The following is a 21,784-nucleotide window of genomic DNA, read 5'->3' as shown; positions in this document are numbered from 1 at the left end:
TTACCTCTGAAAACTATTATGAGTTCACACAACTGGAGGATAAAACATTACCAGAAAAATCACATCCTTAAAACACTCTTAACGTACCATTCTTCTAAAACAAAAATAAAGTAAGCTTAACCACTCTTTTATACTGTGCATTTAACAGAATTTCCAGCTCTGACCTTAACAGAATAGGTCATGTAATGAATGGAGTGCATATGCCAAAGGTAAAAAACTGTAATTCAAACAAAGCTGAAAGCTCTGATGACAGAGCTGGAAACATTACCATCGAAATGGTCACTTACACCATAATTACGGCTGCTACATATGTAGACACCTGAACGTTTTAATATAATAACATACCTGGTTGGTAAAACCTTGTCAAGTAGCTATACATACTTATTTTGAAGCACACAATTGTCTCACTGTCATGTCACTGACTAAAACATGCTTTTGAGGGCTTTTTTCAAGATGACTTCTAGTTCAACTGGACTATAAATTTTCCAAAGGGAGAGATCAAAAACCTCAAAATAATCATGTTCTACACCATTAAAACCATCAAACATTGCAATGTCTTTTGTAATTTCAGCTGGTTACACAACAGTACAAATCATCTCATGCCTTTACTTGAAAATGGGGAAAGAAAAGTATGCCTATTTTGGCATTAAATTTGTCATGGAGTAAATTACAAAAGCATTTATATAAGGCATTTTATTTAATTTGAAAATGAAATATAAACATTTCAAAATAAAGGATGGCAAAAAGGCTATGGAACTATTTCCTCACTAAGCCTATGGACTTCAGATGTCTTTAATTTCTTCTGATAATTCATTTCTCTCAAAAATAATGAAATTCTCAGCTTCTAAACAGAGCAGAAAGAAACACTTGAAATTGTGCTTCATGTATCACCAACATGTTCAAAATTCATTAAGAATTAAAATAGTAGGAATAAGCACCTCAAATTGTTAATGTGTTCCCTTAAAAAAGTAGTTACCCTAGAGCTCATACCCAGTGTATGTGTGAGATAATTTTTCAAACCTACTAGGTTGTTAACTCCTAGATACATCAGTGTTCTCTGGGCCTCCTTAATTACTGTTTGAAGCCTTTCAATGTGTCTCTATTAGCAACTTAGGAGCAAACTTCAGAGTTATACCTACAGGTCTGTATTGTTTTGAAGGTGTTAAGAGTGATGAAGAACATTCAAAGCTTGTAGAGGATGTTTAATCAAGGACAAAGTTTAAGAATGTTGTAATTAGTGAATATTCCATATTTAAATTTGGCAGACAGTTTGCATGACTTATTAAATGAGCAAAATAGCCTTTCATATATTTGTTTTTGATGTGAGAGTGTGCGTGTGTGTATGTGTGGGTTATTTAGGTTGACCTACGAGAAATAAATGTCAAATAGAATTCCTTACTGCTTTAAGTAAAAATAAATTTTATTAGAAAGGGGCAAAAGATTACTAAAAAGATTACTGTATTTAAACTTGCATTGGCTTATTTTAAATCCTTGAGCTTTCTGTTTTTTATAGTTATATGACTGAACTAGATACCAAAGAGAATTGAACTGTACAACTCCACAGAGTCTCAGGGATGTGGATTTAAACCTGTCACTGGGCAATTTTATTGGCCTATCAAGTTTCATTCACTTGCACTAAAGTTACACAAGCTGTAAGGAAATAATTCTTATAAACCATAGACTAATAATTAAATAGAGAGTAGAGCTGTCAATGATACCTTTTATAATTCTAATCAAGTACCACCACAGAGTCATGGGCAAGGAATGACAACCTCTAAGTCATAATATTTTATTAAATAACCATCAATATCCCAATTAGGGATAGGTTCAAAACATGTATCACTGTACCTCTGATGAAACAGGAAGGTGCAGACAAACTAGCTTCAAGACACTATGAGCTAGTTTGCATGCACTGGGGTCAAGATGACCAAAAACTGCTCTATAGGAAACTGTCAGATGATATACCATAATTCAGAGCAACACTGACATTTAGTGGACTTTTCATCATGTAAGGCAGTTTTACAAGGGTACAGATTGAGAGTTTTGCTGAGATTCTGACAAGGAAATTTCATATCTTGTAGGAGTACCCACTTCCTTTGTAGACTCCGTGACTTACTGTTGACTTTATTGATACTGCCTTGGATTTCTGCTTGTGTCAGCAGTTCTTCATATGCATCTCTTTCTTCTTCTGAAATACAATTATCCTGTAAAACAAAGTCTTCACTGATTCCTGAGGTTAAATATTTCCAAAGCTCAATAGTCAAAAGCAAAAATCCAAGGAGTGATAAAAACCATTCACTACCATTCATTTGAATGCCATATAAACGTTTAATAAGAGTGCCCACTCTGTGTAGGGCACTAGCATTAGATATGCCCAGCACGCACTGAGAAGATAAACAACAGACCCTGTGAATTTCTGAGAAGGCCTAATTTTCTAATGTAAACGTGACATTGGACTCCTTGATAGTGCCATTTTTTGAATATCAAAACCAGTTAAATATTGGCAACTTCTATTAGAGAAATGCAAATCAAAACTACAATGAGATACCACCTCACCCCTGTTAGATTAGCTATTATCAACAAGACGGGTAATAGCAAATGTTGGAGAGGCTGTGGAGAAAAAGGAACCCTCATTCACTGTTGGTGGGACTGTAAAGTAGTACAACCATTATGGAGGAAAGTATGGTGGTTCCTCAAAAAACTGCAAATAGAACTACCTTATGACCCAGCAATCCCTCTACTGGGTATATACCCCAAAACCTCAGAAACATTGATACGTGAAGACACATGTAGCCCCATGTTCATTGCAGCACTGTTCACAGTGGCCAAGACATGGAAACAACCAAAAAGCCCTTCAATAGAAGACTGGATAAAGAAGATGTGGCACATATACACTATGGAATACTACTCAACCATAAGAAATGATGACATCAGATCATTTACAGCAAAATGGTGGGATCTTGATAACATTATAAGGAGTGAAATAAGCAAATCAGAAAAAAACAAGAACTACATGATTCCATACATTGGTGGAACATAAAAATGAGACTAAGAGACATGGACAAGAGTGTGGTGGTTACCAAGGGTGGGGGGGGAGGGAGGACATGGGAGGGAGGGAGGGAGAGTTAGGGGGAGGGGGAGGGGCACAGAGAACTAGATAGAGGGTGACGGAGGACAATCTGATTTTGGGCGAGGGGTTTGCAACATAATTTGATGACAAAATAACCTAGACATGTTTTCTTTGAATATATGTACCCTGATTTATTAATGTCATCCCATTACCATTAATAAAAATTTATTAAAAAAAAAAAATATTGGCAACTTCATTTGGTTCAGATTAATAAAAAACACAAATAATGAACATACATAGTACAACAGAATAAATTCTATGGGAAAAGTGCACACTCAGTTGGAGAGAATTTTTTTTTCTTTTTTTTTTTTTTTAATAAATTTTTATTAATGGTAATGGGATGACATTAATAAATCAGGGTACATATATTCAAAGAAAACATGTCTAGGTTATTTTGTCATCAAATTATGTTGCAAACCCCTCGCCCAAAATCAGATTGTCCTCCGTCACCCTCTATCTAGTTCTCTGTGCCCCTCCCCCTCCCCCTAACTCTCCCTCCCTCCCTCCCATGTCCTCCCTCCCCCCCCACCCTTGGTAACCACCACACTCTTGTCCATGTCTCTTAGTCTCATTTTTATGTTCCACCAATGTATGGAATCATGTAGTTCTTGTTTTTTTCTGATTTGCTTATTTCACTCCTTATAATGTTATCAAGATCCCACCATTTTGCTGTAAATGATCTGATGTCATCATTTCTTATGGTTGAGTAGTATTCCATAGTGTATATGTGCCACATCTTCTTTATCCAGTCTTCTATTGAAGGGCTTTTTGGTTGTTTCCATGTCTTGGCCACTGTGAACAGTGCTGCAATGAACATGGGGCTACATGTGTCTTCACGTATCAATGTTTCTGAGGTTTTGGGGTATATACCCAGTAGAGGGATTGCTGGATCATAAGGTAGTTCTATTTGCAGTTTTTTGAGGAACCACCATACTTTCCTCCATAATGGTTGTACTACTTTACAGTCCCACCAACAGTGAAGTTGGAGAGAATTTAAAAATCAGACAACAACTGAGGTTTTGGAGCAGCAGAGTAATGTTAAAGGTCAAGTGGGGAGCAGGATGGAGACAGCAGAATTTGGTCACAAAGGTGGGAAGGCTTGGAGTGTCCAGGGCTAGCCAGAATGATGGGGAGATAGCCTGGGTATTTGGGGGCCTTTTAAGAACAAGAAAAGAACCTGGACCTAACCTAGTTAGGGCAGTAGGGAATCAGGAGAGGTTTCTGGAGAAATGACCTCAGGTCTATAGTTAAAGACTAATTTTTCAACCTCTAGCTCTGAGAAGGGTTCGCTTGGAGAATGAAGGAAGCAGGGAGACCCAGCAGGAGGGTGCTGAAGGAGTCCCGAGGCCAGATCAGGAGGGGCGGGGGTGAGGTGAGTGATGAGAGTGGACATAGGTGGGTGCATGTAAGCCTCACAAGGAAAGGCAGCAGACAGTGATGGATAGGGCACATGGGCACGACAGAGTTCTGAAACGTGGAAGTCGTTCCAAAGGGACGTCAGCAAGGAGCACACATGCGAGAAGGGCAGTGAGATGAACACGCTTCTGATGTGGTCAATGGCAAGGCCTGTGGGACAGCAAGATGGTGTTATCTGGAGGAGGAAAGGGGCCTGGTATGAAGGTGAGAGCGATTTCTTCAGTAAGTGGGTAAGCTGACTTGAAGAACAGTGATGCGAGTGACTCAATGTCACACCTTGAAGAATCTCTACATTTAGAGGGAAGAGGAAGAAGAGACACCAACTGATGCCAAGGAGAATTACAGTGACAGAGCAGCACAGAGGCAGGGGAGCAAACAACCTCCAGGCAGGTGGGGAGGGTGGGGCCAGTGTGCCTGAGGCTGGCGGAAGTCACCCGTTGAGAAAAGGCTGTAAGGTGAAGCGGTCATTTCAGTAATGCAGCTGGAGCTGACTTGGTAAGAGCTTGGGAAGAGGAGAGCTGGCGAGGAAGTGGAAGCGGAGTGCAGACAGAGCCTTTACAACACAGGGCAGGCAGGCGAGGTCTGGGGAGCAGGAGCAGGAGCAGGCCGCCTTGCTGAGAAGGAAACCTCTTCCTTGAAAATGAGGGTGAGTATTGGGAAAATACGAGAAGAGTGGATTCAGAAACAGCCTGTCCATGCTTTACCATACTGAATTACTAACCTTTACTTATAAATCTAAAAGTAACACAGCCCACACAAGGTCTGCTGGTGATGTCTAACAAGGTAGGAGCTTTACCTGCTACTTTTACACTTTTCAGATAAGTAGTTAGTTAATGGTATAACCTTAAAAACCCTCCACCTTATAATATTCATTATAAGAGAAAACGCAATCTCCTTACATAAGGTAAGGTCTCTTTTACCTTTCCATTTCACCCAAACCAGTTGCCTATGGCTACAGAAACAACAGTTAGTTGATTTAAACCTATCACTTTTTTCAAACTAGCTAATCATAACCATACTGATTCCTGAGAATCCAATCAAATACCTTCAGTTTTGCATTTTCCTCTTTTCCCCTTCTGGCTTCCCAGAGTTCATTCTGATATTCCGGTGCAAGGTTTTCATCCACTAAGGTTAAAACTGCATTTGGGTTTCTTAGTGTTAGAATGGTCTGCTCTGCTACTCCCTTTTCAATAGCTTCATTAATGGCTATAACAGCAGCATGCACTGGGAAGAGAACAAAAGACTTTTATCAGCAAACCATAACAGGGACAGTTGCATCAACACTGCATACACTTAAGCAGGTTTACTTCCTCTTTGGCTCCCAGTAAGCATACCAAAGCAGAGGCTTCAGACACATCCGCGAGCACCCCTCTGACAGCCTCTTTACCTGCCCATCTGTCTTGGGCCTTCTCAGCCTCTGTTACATAATCCCTATTCAAGTCTCCAACCTGCACTGGATGGCTAAAATGAACCAAGTACGACATCAACCACCTGGGGGTTTCAAGGGTAACAGGGACACTTTTAAAATAGCAGATTGTTTCCAAGAAATACCTGCAATTTAACTTGCAACACGAAAAATCAATGTGGCAATGTGCCCTACCACTAAAATCTAAAAACAAAGTAGAGAAATATTTTGAAGAATGAAGATACCCCTGGAACCTCTTAATTTATACTGTGCTAGTTAGTGCATGTTTAAAGTTCTAGATCAATTACTGGGTTATATTTTGATATGCTGAAATTAACCATCTATAATACATATAATAATAGCTTTCATAGGAGTTTAAAGTATCTTCTGAGTATTCTGTTTCTTGTAACCAAAATCTATAAATATAGGTTAAGTCTCGTGTCAATGGCAAGTTTGGATTTTAAATAGTCTTACATGCAGCTTCATCCACAGACAGTTCATTAGCCAGAATACCACCTATTTTGCTGAAAGATGGCATCTGTATCCCATATTTTTCAAGTTCCTTTCTCATATTACTGATTTCCTCCTCTGAAAAATAACAACAAATTAGAGAAAGTCACAGAGACAATGTCAGGAATAAGCACACTCATATCAAGAAACATTTTCCCCTTGGGGTCCCTTTCCCAGATATGTGGGACTTATTTTTCTGATTAAAGAAAATATAAAGGAAGGGAGGGAGGGAGGGAGGGAGGGAGGGAAGAAGTGTCTTTATCAAGGCGGTGGGGCCATTTCTACAGAAGAACCTTAGGAAGAAACCAGCCTCAGCTCTCATTCCCTAAATGTAAGGATGAAACACCTAGCTGAGTACAAAATGTTTCCTCTTCTAACAGAGAGGAAAAAAGGAAATCAATAATACTGCAATGAAAATAAGTACTGATCCATTTTCTTAGTGATTACATTGTAAAAAATTATAAAGATAAAGAGTAGTACCTGTAAAGTCTACTTTGCCCAACAAATCCTGGATCTGGGGAGCTATTCCTAGTTTGAACAGATATAAACTGAAAAACATAAAATTACCAGAAACTTTATTATTATGAATCTTAGAGTTAGAAATTGCTTAAATCCTAAGGGGTTTTTAGTTGAGAAAGATCTAAGAGATTTTCTCATCGAATTCATTCATTTTATTGATAAGGAAACTGAATCCCAAGGTCACTTAGTCCCTGGTGGGACCGGGACTAGAACCCTCGTTTAAGTCTCAAAGATTGGTCTTCGGTAGTACCTGACACTTCTGTAGGGTCAGCTAATTATCATCCACATGTAGGGAGGATAAGAAATACAACTAATAAAAAAACAGCAGGTAGTAAATGCAATAAACATTTCCTTACATTAGGTATTCATAATTCAAAGCTAGAAAGACAGGATACATTCTTTAGTTAAAATTCTAGATCTCTAGAGATTATCTGGGATAAAGAACTACATATTTATACAGCCTCTACTGTGGTTCATGATAAACAAGTCATTATAATTAAAACTAGGATGCTGACAGCTTCAAAACTGTAATGTTTTTAAAAAAAATTATTTATTTTTATTTAGACAATTTAACAGGGTGACATTGGTCAACTAGAGTACACAGATTTAGAGAAAACATCTCCACATCATTTAGACAGTTGATTATGTTGTATATCCATCACCCAAAGTGAAATCATCCTCTGTCACCTTACATTTGTTTCTCTTTATGCCGCTCACTTCCCCCACCCCACTTCCTCTCCTCCCTTCCTCTCCCCGATAACCACTGAACTTTTATCTATGTCCATGAGTCTCAATTTTGTGTCCCACCTATGCATGGAATCATACAGTTCTTAGCTTTTTCTGATTTACTTATTTCAGTCAGCATAATGCTATCAAGGTCCACTCATGTTGTCATAAATGATACTGTCATCATTTCTTATGGCTGAGTAGTATTCCATTGTATATATGTACCACATCTTCTTTATCCAATCCTCTATTAAAGGGCATTTCAGTTGTTTCCATGTCTTGGCCACTGTGAACAATGCTGTGATGAACATGGGGGTGCACGTGTCTTTATGTGTCAGTGTTTTCAAGTTTTAGGGGTATATACCCAGTAGAGGGATTGCTGGGTCATATGGTACTTCTAGTTCTATTTTTTTTTTTTTTTGTATTTTTCTGAAATGAATAGTGGGGGAGCAGAGAGACTTCCGCATGTGCCTGACCAGGACTCACCCGGCATGTCCACTAGGGGTGATGTTCTGCCCATCTGGGGCATTGCTCCGTTGCAACCAGAGCCATTTTAGTGCCTGAGGCGGAGGCCATGGAGCCATCTTCAGTGCACAGGCCAATTTTGCTCCATTGTTCATTGGAGCATTGGCTGCAGGAGGGGAAGAGAGATAAAGGAGAGAGGGGGAATGGTGGAGAAGCAGATGGGCACTTCTCTTGGGTGCCCTGACTGGAAATCAAACCCAGGACATCCACATGCCAGGCCAATGCTCTACCACTGAGCAAACCAACCAGGGCTCGGTAGTTCTATTCTTAATTTTTTGAGGAACCACCATGCTTTCTTCCATAATGGTTGTACTAATTTACACTCCCACCAACAGTGAATGAGGGTTCCTTTTTCTCTGCAGCCTCTCCAACATTTGCTATTACCTGTCTTGCTGATAATAGCTAATCTAACAGGTGTGAGGTGATATCTCACTGTAGTTTTAATTTGCTTTTCTCTAATAGCTAATGAGGATGAGCATCTTTTCATATATCTATTGGCCATTTGTATTTCTTCCTGGGAGAAGTGTCTGTTCATGTCCTCTTCCCATTTTTTTTTATTGGATTATTTGCTTGTTTGTTGCTGAGTTTTGTGAATTCTTTATATATTTTGGATATTAACCCTTCATCTTCCATTTAGTTGGCTGTTGCTTTGTTTCATAAAATAGCTTAAAACTGTTTTATAAATCTTCTCAACTCATTATTGCATGGGAAAAATATTCCAGTTAAAAGGAAGCTCCTATCATGTGGAACAAATGAAATGTCAACCTCTACAATTGTTCCTTTCTAGTAATAGAAACTAAAAAAAAGCAACAATTCAACAGATAGGTAAGATAAAGCTACGAAAGAGTTCTAAGAAAATAAAATCAAGCCACATATCATATACCTTAAGAAATAAAAACAGACTCATTAACAATAAAAAGTACTATAGTATCACTTCAATTTATTTCATAGTACCTAATTTGCATTTTCCTCTTCTCTTTTTACAACTAAATTAAGAAATATACCTAAACTCATCTACAAAGAAAACTATAAAACTAATTCAATGAAAGAATGTTGAAAAAGTGACAGTAAAATTTAAGTAGGAGACACCCATAAAGTGTCTTTTAACACAAGTTATTTCAAGTAATGTGTTATAAAGGTGTTACTTATATTAATATTATACTAATGTCTTAATATATGTTAAACTTACATTCTTATATCAAAGCCTAAAACTACTATCTATTATCATTAATATAGCTCCATTTCTACTCCAATACCTATGTAATGTTGAAATTATTTAAAATTTTCGGTGCATGCTTTTACTTTCATTTTCAGTATGTATCAAAATTTTATATAATTATACATTTTATTAGTTTTTTTTCCTAATTTCACCTAGATCCAATATTCCTCTTTCTTAGCTTGTCTTGTATGTTGTCTTGTATGTAAGTGCTCAATATTTATCAAAAACCTAAATTGAATGAATGGCTAATTAATTGCACATATTTTAATTTTTTCATTTGTTCCTTGGGTGCTGGTTCTGTTCATTGATTCTAATGCCTCTTTCATATATTGGTTTCCCTCAAATATCTGGCATTTCCTGATTTGGGCTCATCTTGGAGTCAGATTTGCTGTTCGTCACTGTTGGTCACAGGTCCTCACAACAAAAGCCAGCCTTAGGGAGATAGCAGGGCTGGTGCTGGGGTGGGGGGTTTGCCTTCTTAGACTGGGGTTCCCAGTGTCTTTCTGGAGTCATCAGCTATCTTGAGTACTAGTATATTACCCTATCATCATCATCTACACCTGCTGCTTTAGGGAGGTCAGCTGGTCTCAGTCCAGTTATGCTGACTTTGTGGCTCTCTTTTTCCTGCTGTCTCTCTGCTTAGAGCAAGCCCCATGACAGCTTCTAGCTCTGCTGCAGCCCTCAGTGGCTTTCAGAGCTGTAGTCTTCTCCTGTCTTATTTCTCCATCAAGGCAATTCTGTTTGCTTTTGTAGGGAGTTGCTTAAATTTCTGGTCAGTGGATGAAATCCTTCCTTACTGCAAATGATTATTATTTTTTTAAATTACTATGTTATTAATTTCATATATGTTTTGGAAAGGGAATAATACAACTGTGCTCAATAATCTTGACACAACTGTTTTTACATTACCTCCTTTGTTTACCAAATCATTCATTTAATTACTATTTATGGAATATCTATCATACAAAATATTTTTCTCTACCATGTTATCCTAAAATAAAGGTATTTAGGCTCCTACAAAACATAGATTTGTTGGTAAAATGAACTAAAATAATTTACTAAACAAAACGGTTCATTTTCTCCTGTGGTAATAAAAGTATTAGGACTATTTCCAATTATACTGTCTACCTCTCCATCATATACTGTGATACTAATACGTGTATAAATCTCAGAGCCAGCAAGTATTCTTGCTTAATTAAAAGTTACCACTAGGTGGTGCTGAGAAGTTACCACTTTTCTGATGGACGATCCTTTGCTTTTAAATTTAGTTTAAATCATATTTTCTTACGGTGATATGGATCAGGTAGAAATCTCACTTGCTATACATACTTTCACCAGAAAAAATAATATTTTTAAAGAAATGTTAATATTTATCTTTTATTTGGCTTCAGTTTTCAACATTGCCTCTAATGTTGACATTTAAACTATTCTTCTAAAAGACTGCTTTTCACAGTGTGGGAGTTTCATACCAAATCTCTGTGCGGGAGGGCCTTTCAAGCAGACTACTCAAAGGGGCATAAGTTTACTAGGAAACTTGTACTTTTCTACTTTTTCCATGCTGAAAAGAATCAGCAATAGCAGCTGCCTTCTTCCCAAGCATTTATATTCAAATGAGCCATTTATTACCTGAAGCATATAGGAAATCCAGTCTTAATCTTAAAAAAAAAAAGCCTATCCAATATAAAAAACAAAACACCACTTCCTTGCAACTCTTCAACACTGAACTTATTGAGCACCTTCAGTCTACCAGCCAACACAGAAGGTTGAGAGCATGCCTAAGAAAGTTGTGGAATTAATACCACCATCGCTTCCCACGTATAAGAGAACACTCAGGGGAAAACAGAAAACACTGGTGTGAAATAGCGAGTCTCTCATTACGCCCAAAGCTGCAGTGCACTTTTGTGGTTGAGCGAGGCCAGCCACAGAGGGTTGTCCTAAGGTAGCTAATACCTCACTGGGCCATATGCTCTTTTTGGTATAAATATCAGTTTGAGTCTAGGAGGCAAGAAAATTTTTATAAAGTACTATTAGGATTTTTCCTAGTACTTTCAGTATACACATGAAAAGGTTCTAAAGTCATGAAATGCAAACTTAAAATGCATGAGCTGAATTTATTTCAGCTTCTCTGGATCCCAGCATATACATTCTGCTATATTATATGAGGTGAATGTTTGTAAGTGAAAGCCTCATGGTTGACTGGAGAGAGCATAGGACTCTGTGAGCAGGATCCCTGGATCTTGGCCCCAAGACTGACGATATCTAGATGTGTGACTCTCAGCAAGTGACAGGCCCATACTTTCCGTCTCTCATCTATGAAATGAAGGAACTTGACTAGAACAACTTCCCAAGGTCCTCCCAGTTCTAACTTCCATCCTCTTCATTTTAAAATATTCTAAATGTAACAGCTTAGAGGCCCTTGCTGATGTTCAAGTCTGATGCCACTGTTCCTTTTATTTTCTTAGTAGTAGGGAAATTCTTGACTCCCTTCTGAAGCCAGTGACTGGCCGAGTCAGCACGAGTGCAGGCTGTGGTGTTACAGCCTGGGCTGCCGTCTCGCCCCTGCCATTTACCTGCTGTGTGATCCTGGGTAGCCTCTCTGTGCTTCAACTGCCTTGATTATAAAGTGGGACAAACAGCAATATGTACCTCATAGGTATATTAGAAAAATTAAATGAGATTATACCTGTAAAGTACTTTGAACACTGCCAGACATATAACTGAAAGCTCAGTGTTAGCCTTTGTTTTTATTATTATTATTATTATGCCCCATTAAATAAATGTGTTTTGTGTGTGTGTGTGTGTGTGTGTGTGTTTACAGAGACAGAGTCAGAGAGAGCAGAGAGAGGGATAGACAGACAGGAATAGAGAGAGATGAAAAGCATCAATCATCAGTTTTTCGTTGCGACACCTTAGTTGCTCTGCTCATTGACTGGTTTCTCATATGTGCCTTGACCGCGGGCCTTCAGCAGTAACCCCTTGCTCGAGCCAGTGACCTTGGGTCCAAGCTGGTGAGCTTTGCTCAAACCAGATGAGCCCACACTCAAGCTGGTGACCTCAGGGTCTCGAACCTGGGTCCTCCTCATCCCAGTCCAATGCTCTATCCACTGTGCCACCGCCTGGTCAGGCAATAAATGTCTTTCTTATATACACTTACTAACCTATCACAATAGTTTCCCCACTTTCAACACTAAGAATCTTTTCCTATTTCCCCTCACTGGTTCCATGTTTGAAGTAGTTTTACCTACTGAACCAAATTATTTTCTCATCTTAGTCACATACATCACTGCCAGTACCAATGCTATAATCACGTGTTCTAACCCAATTTTCAGTCAAAAACCAAAGGAATCCTGAGGTAGTTTTATCATTGAGAAATCAGTTAAACCAAATGAAAAGTTAAAAATACAAATGCCAGCCCTGGCTGGATAGCTTGGTTGGTTAGAGCATTGTCCCAAAACAGAGAGGTTGTTGGTTTGATCCCTGGTCAGGAACAGATTGATGTTCCCCTTTCTCCCTTTCTCTCTGTCTAAAATCAACAAAATAAATATTAGAAAAAAATATAAGTGCCAGAGGCTTCAAGTTGGAGTTAATGGTGTATGTGCTGTATTGGGTAGAGACATGACTCACAGCCTCACAAAGCTTAGAATTTAGCAGGATGGATAGCCAGCCATAATGCTAATTTGGGATAGGAAGAAGAGAGAAGATGGTTCAAAGCATGAAGAGAAGTATGAACAAGGAGTGACTTGCATTCCTCATTGTTTTTTCTTTTTCTTTTTCTTTTTTTCGTATTTTTGTGAAGTGAGAAATGGGGGCAGCAGACAGGCTCCCACATACGCCCAACTGGGATCCACCTGGCATGCCCACTAGGAGGCGATGCTCTGCCCACCTGGGTCGTTGCTCTGCTGCAATTGAAGCCATTCTAGTTCCTGAGGCAGAGGCCATGGTTGCAGGAGGGGAAGAGAGAGAGACAGAGAAAGGAGAGGGGGAAGAGTGGAGAAGCAGATGGGCGCTTCTCCTGTATGCTCTGTCCCGGAATCAAACCCGGGACTTCCACATGCTGGCCAATGTTCTACCACTGAGCCAAAAGGCCAGGGCCGCACTCCTGAATAGCAGAGGATTACAGTCTGTCCTTTGGGTTAAGGAACTATCTTTTGGAAGCTTATTTATAAATGTAAATCTGTTCTGTCAGAGATGCAATCAATTTGGTAAAAGGCAACCATCAGTTTGTAACAGGAAAAGATCCCTGACTGAAGGGAGTGGAAGACAAGGGGAGTTCAGCATTAATGCCTAAGGCACTGGTTCAAAGGCAACCTGGCAGTCAAGGCTGCCACCTGACCTTAGGAGAGAGCAGGCCCAGGAGCCCTTCTTCACAGAGCCGTGAGGGTATTTAGAATAGCTCACCCACCAGCAGTGGGTCTACCACAGCTATTTTCAGAAATGCCAGCCCTGAATGTGCTACTTGAGCATTGTCACAGCATTTGAAATCAGGGCCACTGGGATAGCAGCTCCACAATCTTCAGCAGGAGTAGCAATCCTCACACTGAGGGGAGACACACTTATCTTTAGCTGTTGTTGTCAGTATAGTAAAATCTTTACGGTCAAATAAACTTTATATAGTCAGAAGAGCAGAATCCAGAACCCTACTCTGTTAAACTAGAAAAATTATTATGAGTACATTAAAAGGATTCCTTGGAGGGTATTTGATTCCATGATCAGAATGGGATAGGAACATTTTGTTGTGACCACAAAGCAAGGATATTTCAAGGAATGCCAGGGACAATGCCACAAGGACAAAGGAGCTAACCAAACTGAACCAGCCTGGTCCATTCAAGAAGATGATATTCATTTTAACTCTGTAAAAAACCAGTTTGAAAACAATAGTCAAAACAGAATGGTATAAAGTATATACCAAAAGGAAATTGTGATAGAGATATAAAATAAGATGTGCATAATTATTAGTATTAATTTTTAACAAGTTGGAAAGTGTTATTAAAATACGGGTGCTTTTTTCTCTGTCTCTGGAGTACAGATACACACTTGTTCCTGTACTGTATTATACTACATATATGCCACAAAAAAGACTATATATCAGGAACTCTGATAAGCCAAATAGTCCTAGAAAACCACAGAAGTGTCCCCAAGTAAAGAAGGACTGAGGAGCACAGGTGGTGACAAACACAGCAGATGGAAAGAGGGTCCAGCACTGATGGTCACACTCCACAGTTAAGCAGTGCAAGTACCCAGAAACATAATCTGAGATGGTAAGTCAGCCAAATGACCTAAACAGCATTAGGCAGAGTCAATCCCTCATCTCCTCAGGAAGAAACCTCTAGGAAGTCCAGCTAATTTCAAGAAAATATTCAAAAGGCAAACATAAGCTTTTAATAATGTTAACAGATCAGGCCAATGCATCATGAAGACAGGACAATGGGTTATGTAACACTGGCCAAATGAGACACAGAAGTAAATCATTTCTGGGTGATAAGGCGTAGGGTGGGGGCAAGGAGCAGATTAGAAATAAGAACCTGCCTGAAAGCCATATACTGGAAAGTTAAAAAAAAAGTTTGATTGATTTCACAAGTACAGTTTAGCCTAATAACTGGGTCTGACTCACCTTAGGAGAACTCAAACTGGTGCCATGTTCTGACACATTAAACTGATTGGTAAGAAACCGTATCTGTCACCCAAGCCAGTTTGTAAGGTATTCTCTTGTTTCTGGTGCCCATCAGATCATGTCAACTCTGGGTTGGTATCAAAATATTATAGTCCTGGGATGAGTCAAAACTAGTACATAAATGATGAAATGAGTGAAAATTGTAGAGTGGGTCTTTTAGAACAGGTTTAACTGTGGTAAGTCTGTAATAATGTATTTGTAAGGTTCAAAAAATCAGGTTACTAAATTGTTTAAAAGAGTTTAATTTTATAACTAATGTTTAAACATTCAACAGTTGTTTAACATACTGAGTAATAAACAACAGCCAAAAGTGTTCTCTAGGTATAAACCGCATACTGACAGTTAAAAAGTCAGTAGTGTTCGCTCCTTAGCAAGGCCCTCCCCTCTGGGACTGGTGCCTTATCATTGCACAGACTTTAAAACATTCTAAATGAAGCCACTAAAGAAAAACATGCCAAATACATGCTTTAAATCCAAAGAGACCCAGTCACAAATAGTGGTTTTCCACTTGGTGTTGAAATAATGGGTCCATTAGCTTTCCCTTTTTGTTTTATTAGTCTTTCTATTTTATTTCATTTTTGTGACAGAGACAGAGAGAGAGAGAGAGAGACAGAGAGAGGAACAGACAGGGACAGACAGACAGGAAGGAAGAGAGATGAGAAGCACCAATTCTTCATTGCGGCTCTTTAATATCCTTGTCCATTGATTGCTTTCTCATATGTACCTTGATTGGGGAGCTACAGCAGAGCAAGTGACCCCTTGCTCAAGCCAGTGACCTTGGGCTCAAGCCAGCAAACTCAGGGTTTTGAACCTGAGTCTTTTGTGTCCCAGTCTGATGCTCTAACCACTGTGCCAGCACCTGGTCAGGCTCCTTTCATATTCTTTCTAAATTTTCTAATTTTTTCCATAATAAGCATGTTTTAATTTTTATTTTAAATTAAAAAAAAGATAAGCATTTCTCTGAAAAAAAAATGAGGTTGCATGCTCTACATTAGGCAAAGATTGAGGATTTTCTCTGGGGCTGCTGCACTGACATTCATTGGTACCCCAAGCAGAACCGACAAAGGGGCATGAATGGCAGACAAGGAGCCTGGGGTGGGAAGTAAAGTACAGACATGAGGGGCACGCAGATACAAACAGGAAGCTAAGGCAGGAAGCTAGGGTCTTACTCCAAAAGACAGGAAACAGAAGACAAGTTTGCAGGGGCCAGGAGTTACCTTTGTGAACCACATCAGGCCCACAGGCTAGGGCAGGAGGAAAGCAATGCCTGGTACTTGGAGGGTCTTCCTGCCTGCCTCCTCACCTCTAAGCAGAACCTCTGGTCTGCCTAGGTCCCTACCAGGTAATGACAATGCACTATACCTGCAATCTTGCTATTTCTGCAACCAGAATATAAAGACTGAAGACACAATTGTTCATTCATAGTAGTAATTCTATTTACGCAGTGAGGGCAAAACCACTCAGCTTACTAAAGGGCTCTGTCACCTCGCCTCCAAATGTGTCTCGCCCAACAGAGCAGAGTATCAGCCTCATTTGAGAAAGTGACTGCCTTTTCAAGCATCATAGGTAAAAGTTTTGATAGAAAAAAATTTAGACACACTCATGACTTCTGAGTTCCATATTAAGAAGCAGCCATATGTTAACTTTAGAGCAGAGAAAAGTGAAGGAGATTCTCCCAGAGAATGTGCTTATCAAGTGAAGATTGCTTTAAAAGATCCTATTTAGGATCTGGTGAATGACAGGCTCAACAGGAATCTGCCCCAGGTAAGTAACAGTCATGGAGACTCCATGATCAACAACTAACTGAATAACTGAGGGAAACAGTTCTAGAAAATATCACACCAACATTGGTATACTATTTGCAATAATAAGAAGTTGCTTTGTTTTGTTGTTGTTACTTACCAAACCGTTCAAGCCATTGTTAAAACTATGGCAAATGCACTGTTAACCTCAGTACATTCTATACAACTTCACTAGAACAGTGACATCACCAGAATGGAACTTAGCATACCATTTCTTTATAAGCTGCTTAACAGTAATGCCCCAGGTGTCCACTTTAGGAAATCAACTTAAGCTTATACAAGACACCCCATGAGCATGCTACAGATTTGGACATTAGCACTATGATGCGTGGATATAATGATGTTAACAAATGGTAACTGGCTTAGCCAGTCAAAAAAACAGCACTAACCATAGTGTTCAGTGATCATATCAAGTGCTAAAAAATAACATGTAAAAAAAAATGTTGGGTAACACATTTGAAAATATTCCTCAAGGGTGGGAAAGGTGAAGGCATTAAGCAAAGGAAAAAAAAAACTTGTAGACTCAGACAACAGTGTGGAGACTGCAGGAGGGAAAACAGGGTAAGGAGGTAGGTGAGGATAGAACAGGGCTAGGTAGTTAAGAAGGGAGACCTGACCTGGGATGGTAAACACACAATGCAATATGCAGATGATGTTGCAGAACTGTGCACCTGAAACCTGTATAATTTTATTCACCAATGTTACCCTCATAAAGCCAGTAAGTTTTTTTAAAACTTTCTCAAAATAGCTCTTTTGCACAAAAAGCTTTTAAAATACTGCTGTCATAATAATATATTAGCCGCATACAAGGAGGGAGGCATAGAACTGTCTTTACCCTAGTTCTAAATTATAAGAAAAAGAAATCATAGAAAAGGCACCTACATTTGATCCATATTTCTAGCAACTGTCATCTTTCAAAGAAATCTCATGAGTACCAAACGGGGAAAAGACAAATTAAATTACATAATCAAAATTCTTCTCTAGTAGACCAGAATTTCAATGAATCATTATAGAAACCTTTCTCTTGGAAAGGAAAAGAGCCAGAAAGAAGTTAATATAAACCTCTAGGCAGAAGATTCTGCCAGAAAAATGACTTCTAGTGATATAAACACAAGGCAGATGTTCTAAAAGAAATTTAAATTTTAATTAGACATGAAGCCTTCTAGCCATTACCTGTGTGTACACAAAACCAATAGCCACAAACTGGATTTTTAAAATCATCTTTGCTACCATCTAAAAACCTTTTTTTTTTTTTTTGCCTGAGTAGGCGATGGCGCAATGGAGAGAGCGTCGGACTGGGATGCAGAGGACCCAGGTTCGAGACCCTGAGGTCGCCAGCTTGAGCGCAGGCTCATCTAGTTTGAGCAAGGCTCACTAGCTTGAGCCCAAGGTTGCTGGTTCGAGCAAGGGGTCACTCGGTCTGCTGTAGCCCCCTGGTCAAGGCACATATGAGAAATCAATCAACTAAGGAGCCGCAATGAAGAACTGATGCTTCTCATCTCTCTCCCTTCCTGTCTGTCTGTCCCTATCTGTCCCTCTGTTTCTGCCACAAAATAAATAAATAAAATAAAATAAAAATAAAACACATTTTTTCCAGGTCATTAAAGATAAAAAATAATCTGTGACTTAACAGAATTTCAACATTTTCAAAAATTAACTTATCAAACAATTGCTTTTAAACAGTGAATATATCTTGCTTTGATTAATTTAGTTTTTATTTCTTCTAAAATTTACTTATTGATTTTAGAGAGAGAGGGGAAAGGAGAGAGAGAGAAGTATCAATTTGTTGTTCCACTTATTCATGTACTCATTGGCTGATTCCTGTCTGCCCTAACCAGGTATTGAACCTGCAGCCTTGGAGGACAACTGAGCTATTTGACCAGGGCTTGCTTTAATTACTTGAAAGCAACTTCTAAGTGCCTTCTTCACCCTTAGGATAAAGGTTCTATTGAACAAAGAAAACAAAAATTATACTGAATGTTATTAATCTGTGATAAGAATAGAAGCAAACTGATAATTTTAAGAGTATCAAAACCAAAATTATGACCATTAAAAGTGCTCATTTGATAAGTTTTGGCTATATTTGTAAACATCATAACTCAAGAATATTGGAGCCCTCTATCAGATTCCCTAGAAGTTTCAACTTAAATTTTCTCATTATTATATTTATAGACTGTTCACTCATTTTCTGGTTTTCTATTTTGACTTAGATTTTAAAAATTCAGAAAAATATTTTTCAAGGACTGTTTTTATGTGACAATTATTTTAATTCTGTATCAGCAAATTCAAAATAACTCAAACTAATAAAAGTTAAGTTATATAAGATCTCTTTTAAAATTAAAATTGTAGTTTTATTTCAATTTAATTTCTAGACTTTTAGTTGTATTTTTCCCACCTTAGTGCATGAATGCAATAGATCATTCTTGGTATGTTTTTTCGGTCATAGACATCTGTTGTTTCTGGATAAAATATCTGGAAAACAAAAGAAATGATGTGTTGTTTTTTTTATATTTTTCTCTGCACAAAAATTACTATAAGTCTCCCAAGTGATTTTACTCTTATTGTCCTTGCTGTTCTGTATTTATTTAATGGTAGAGAAATCTCTCAGTTATTGCCTCATCTTGCTTTACAGGAGGACCAGTCACTGCATTTGGTTCCCTGCCTTACAGTGCACCACCTAGTGGTTCAAGAGTATGTGGCAGGGGGCAGGTTCCCAGCCTACCATTCCAAGAAGGCTGTGTCCACAGGGTTAAAGTAGGTGGCAGTTTCAATTCACAAGGCTTGAGCTAGGACAGACTCTGCTTTGTGTAGTGGAGTCACTCCTGTGACTGCCCAGAAGTCTGCTGGCTTGAGAAAGATGTTCTTCCTCAGCATTTATTATATTTGGCTACCCAGTTCTGTAAACATGTATACACACACATACAGAGGGATATTTTTTTTTCTGCTTAAAGTAATACATTCATTGAACACAATCTTGGAAATAGATAATCCCACCTCCAGATTGTCACTGTTAGTGTTTCAGTATTTTTTTCTTCAGTCTTTTTTTTCTGTATGTCTCTATTTTTTTTGTTTTGTATGTGTGTGTTTGAAAATAAAATTGCACATATTGGGTTTCCTGTTTAAAACACTTAATTTCTATGACCTCTTTGTTTTTCTATAAGGACATTATACTGGATGCATGATACTTTCATATTTTTTAACCATAATTAAACCAGTTCTCCATGGTTGAACATTTTTTGACCCCAACTTCCCCCCATAAGTCTGCAATGAACATTCCTACATTTTCTGAACACCTGATTATCTCATTTGGGTAAACATCAAAACATAAAATTACTATATTGAAAGGTCGGAACAGTAAGTCTTTTAAAACCCATTTACACAATTCCTAAGCTTGAAATTAAAAGCCTAATAAGAAACATTTCAGAATGGGGAACCATACTTATCTGTTCCTATGCACCAAAAAATAAATAATTAGGCTCAAAGCTTCTAAGATTAAGGTACACATATTGGTATTACTTGCTTTCAGTAAACATTTTATAAAATTTGACATAAATAGTAAATCGTGTATTTAATACTCAAGTGCAGTTTTCTGCTGGACATTGGAAAAAGCTGAGAAAAGAAAAAAAAGACAAAGTTTCTTGAGATACAAATATATAGTCTTTACTTATAGACTAAGAAACATCTGTGGCCTAGGAAATTTCAAAGGTCTTCCCAACTATCTTTTAACACATTTGCTGTTAAAAGTGTCAGTGAGAAGAGGATTCCCAATTCAGAAAAATATGATCACGTTTAAAGTTGTATATGTTAGCAAAGGACAACTGCCCATTCCCTTTTCTTTAAATAAGAGTCTTTTCTACTATATTTCTCCTAGAAAATCATATGAATGTGTCTTCTTTTAGCAAAGAGATGGGATAAATTTATAGTTCAACAGAACCTTTCATTCAGCACTGTATCCCCAGCACCTATTATGATGCTGATAAAAGAGTAAGCACTTAATACCAATAAAGAAGATTTAATAGCAAATACATCAGTCAGTTACATACACTGTTGAGTTCTCATTCTGCAATGTAATATATCAATGATTTCACAATAAAAGTCAGTGTTAAAACAGAATCTACTAGGCCCTGGCCGGTTGGTTCAGTGGTAGAGTGTCGGCCTGGCGTGCAGAAGTCCCAGGTTCGATTCCTGGCCAGGGCACACAGGAGAAGCGCCCATCTGCTTCTCCACCCCTCCCCCTCTCCTTCCTCTCTGTCTCTCTCTTCCCCTCCCACAGCTGAGGCTCCATTGGAGCAAAAAGATGGCCCGGGCGCTGAGGATGGCTCTATGGCCTCTGTCCCAGGCTCTAGAGTGGCTCTGGTCGCAACAGAGCAATGCCCAGGATGGGCAGAGCATCACCCCCTGGTGGGCGTGCCGGGTGGATCCCGGTCAGGCGCATGCGGGAGTCTGTCTGACTGCCTCCCCGTTTCCAGCTTCAGAAAAATACAAAAAACAAAACAAAACAAAAAAACCCCCAGAATCTACTATATGAATTACTTGTTTGACTTAACATCAAGGGAAATCCAGCCCTACATATACACAGTAGGAAAAGGTTTAAACCAAATCTATCAAACATAACAAAATTACTGTAATTTAAAGTATGTTGCCTCATATAAAAAATTCTTTTGGAATTTCTTTATTATTCTGTTGACCACCCAGTCCCTCATTAGTACTTGGTAAATCACAATGTAGAAATATGAATTCTGAATAAATAGTGTTCAGAAGGAAATAGCATTTAATGTTCTGGGCATTTTAGGAGGGAAAAGGATTAAAAATGGCAGAATAAAAAAAATCAACATTGACTAATGTGAGATGAAAAAAGCTG

The 21,784-nt window shown here is 38.5% G+C and overlaps 1 protein-coding gene across 2 annotated transcripts in view; it reads right to left on the bottom strand.

Moving 5' to 3' along the window:
• The window catches only part of IQGAP2 (IQ motif containing GTPase activating protein 2), a 449,634-nt gene that overhangs the window by 175,303 nt on the left and 252,547 nt on the right, over nucleotides 1-21,784 (bottom strand). For both annotated transcript variants that reach the window (XM_066273593.1, XM_066273594.1), the window contains exons 5-9: nucleotides 19,319-19,395; nucleotides 6,942-7,009; nucleotides 6,426-6,539; nucleotides 5,592-5,770; nucleotides 2,117-2,204 (exon numbers count right to left, since the gene is read on the bottom strand). In XM_066273593.1, the coding sequence (XP_066129690.1) occupies nucleotides 2,117-2,204; nucleotides 5,592-5,770; nucleotides 6,426-6,539; nucleotides 6,942-7,009; nucleotides 19,319-19,395 (526 nt within the window). The remainder of the gene's footprint in view (nucleotides 1-2,116; nucleotides 2,205-5,591; nucleotides 5,771-6,425; nucleotides 6,540-6,941; nucleotides 7,010-19,318; nucleotides 19,396-21,784) is intronic.

Source organism: Saccopteryx bilineata, chromosome 4, assembly GCF_036850765.1.
Source record: "Saccopteryx bilineata isolate mSacBil1 chromosome 4, mSacBil1_pri_phased_curated, whole genome shotgun sequence".
NCBI classification, from domain to species: Eukaryota; Metazoa; Chordata; class Mammalia; order Chiroptera; family Emballonuridae; genus Saccopteryx; species Saccopteryx bilineata.
Note: the sequence above shows the minus strand (reverse complement) of the source record. Positions and strands in the feature narration are given on the sequence as shown.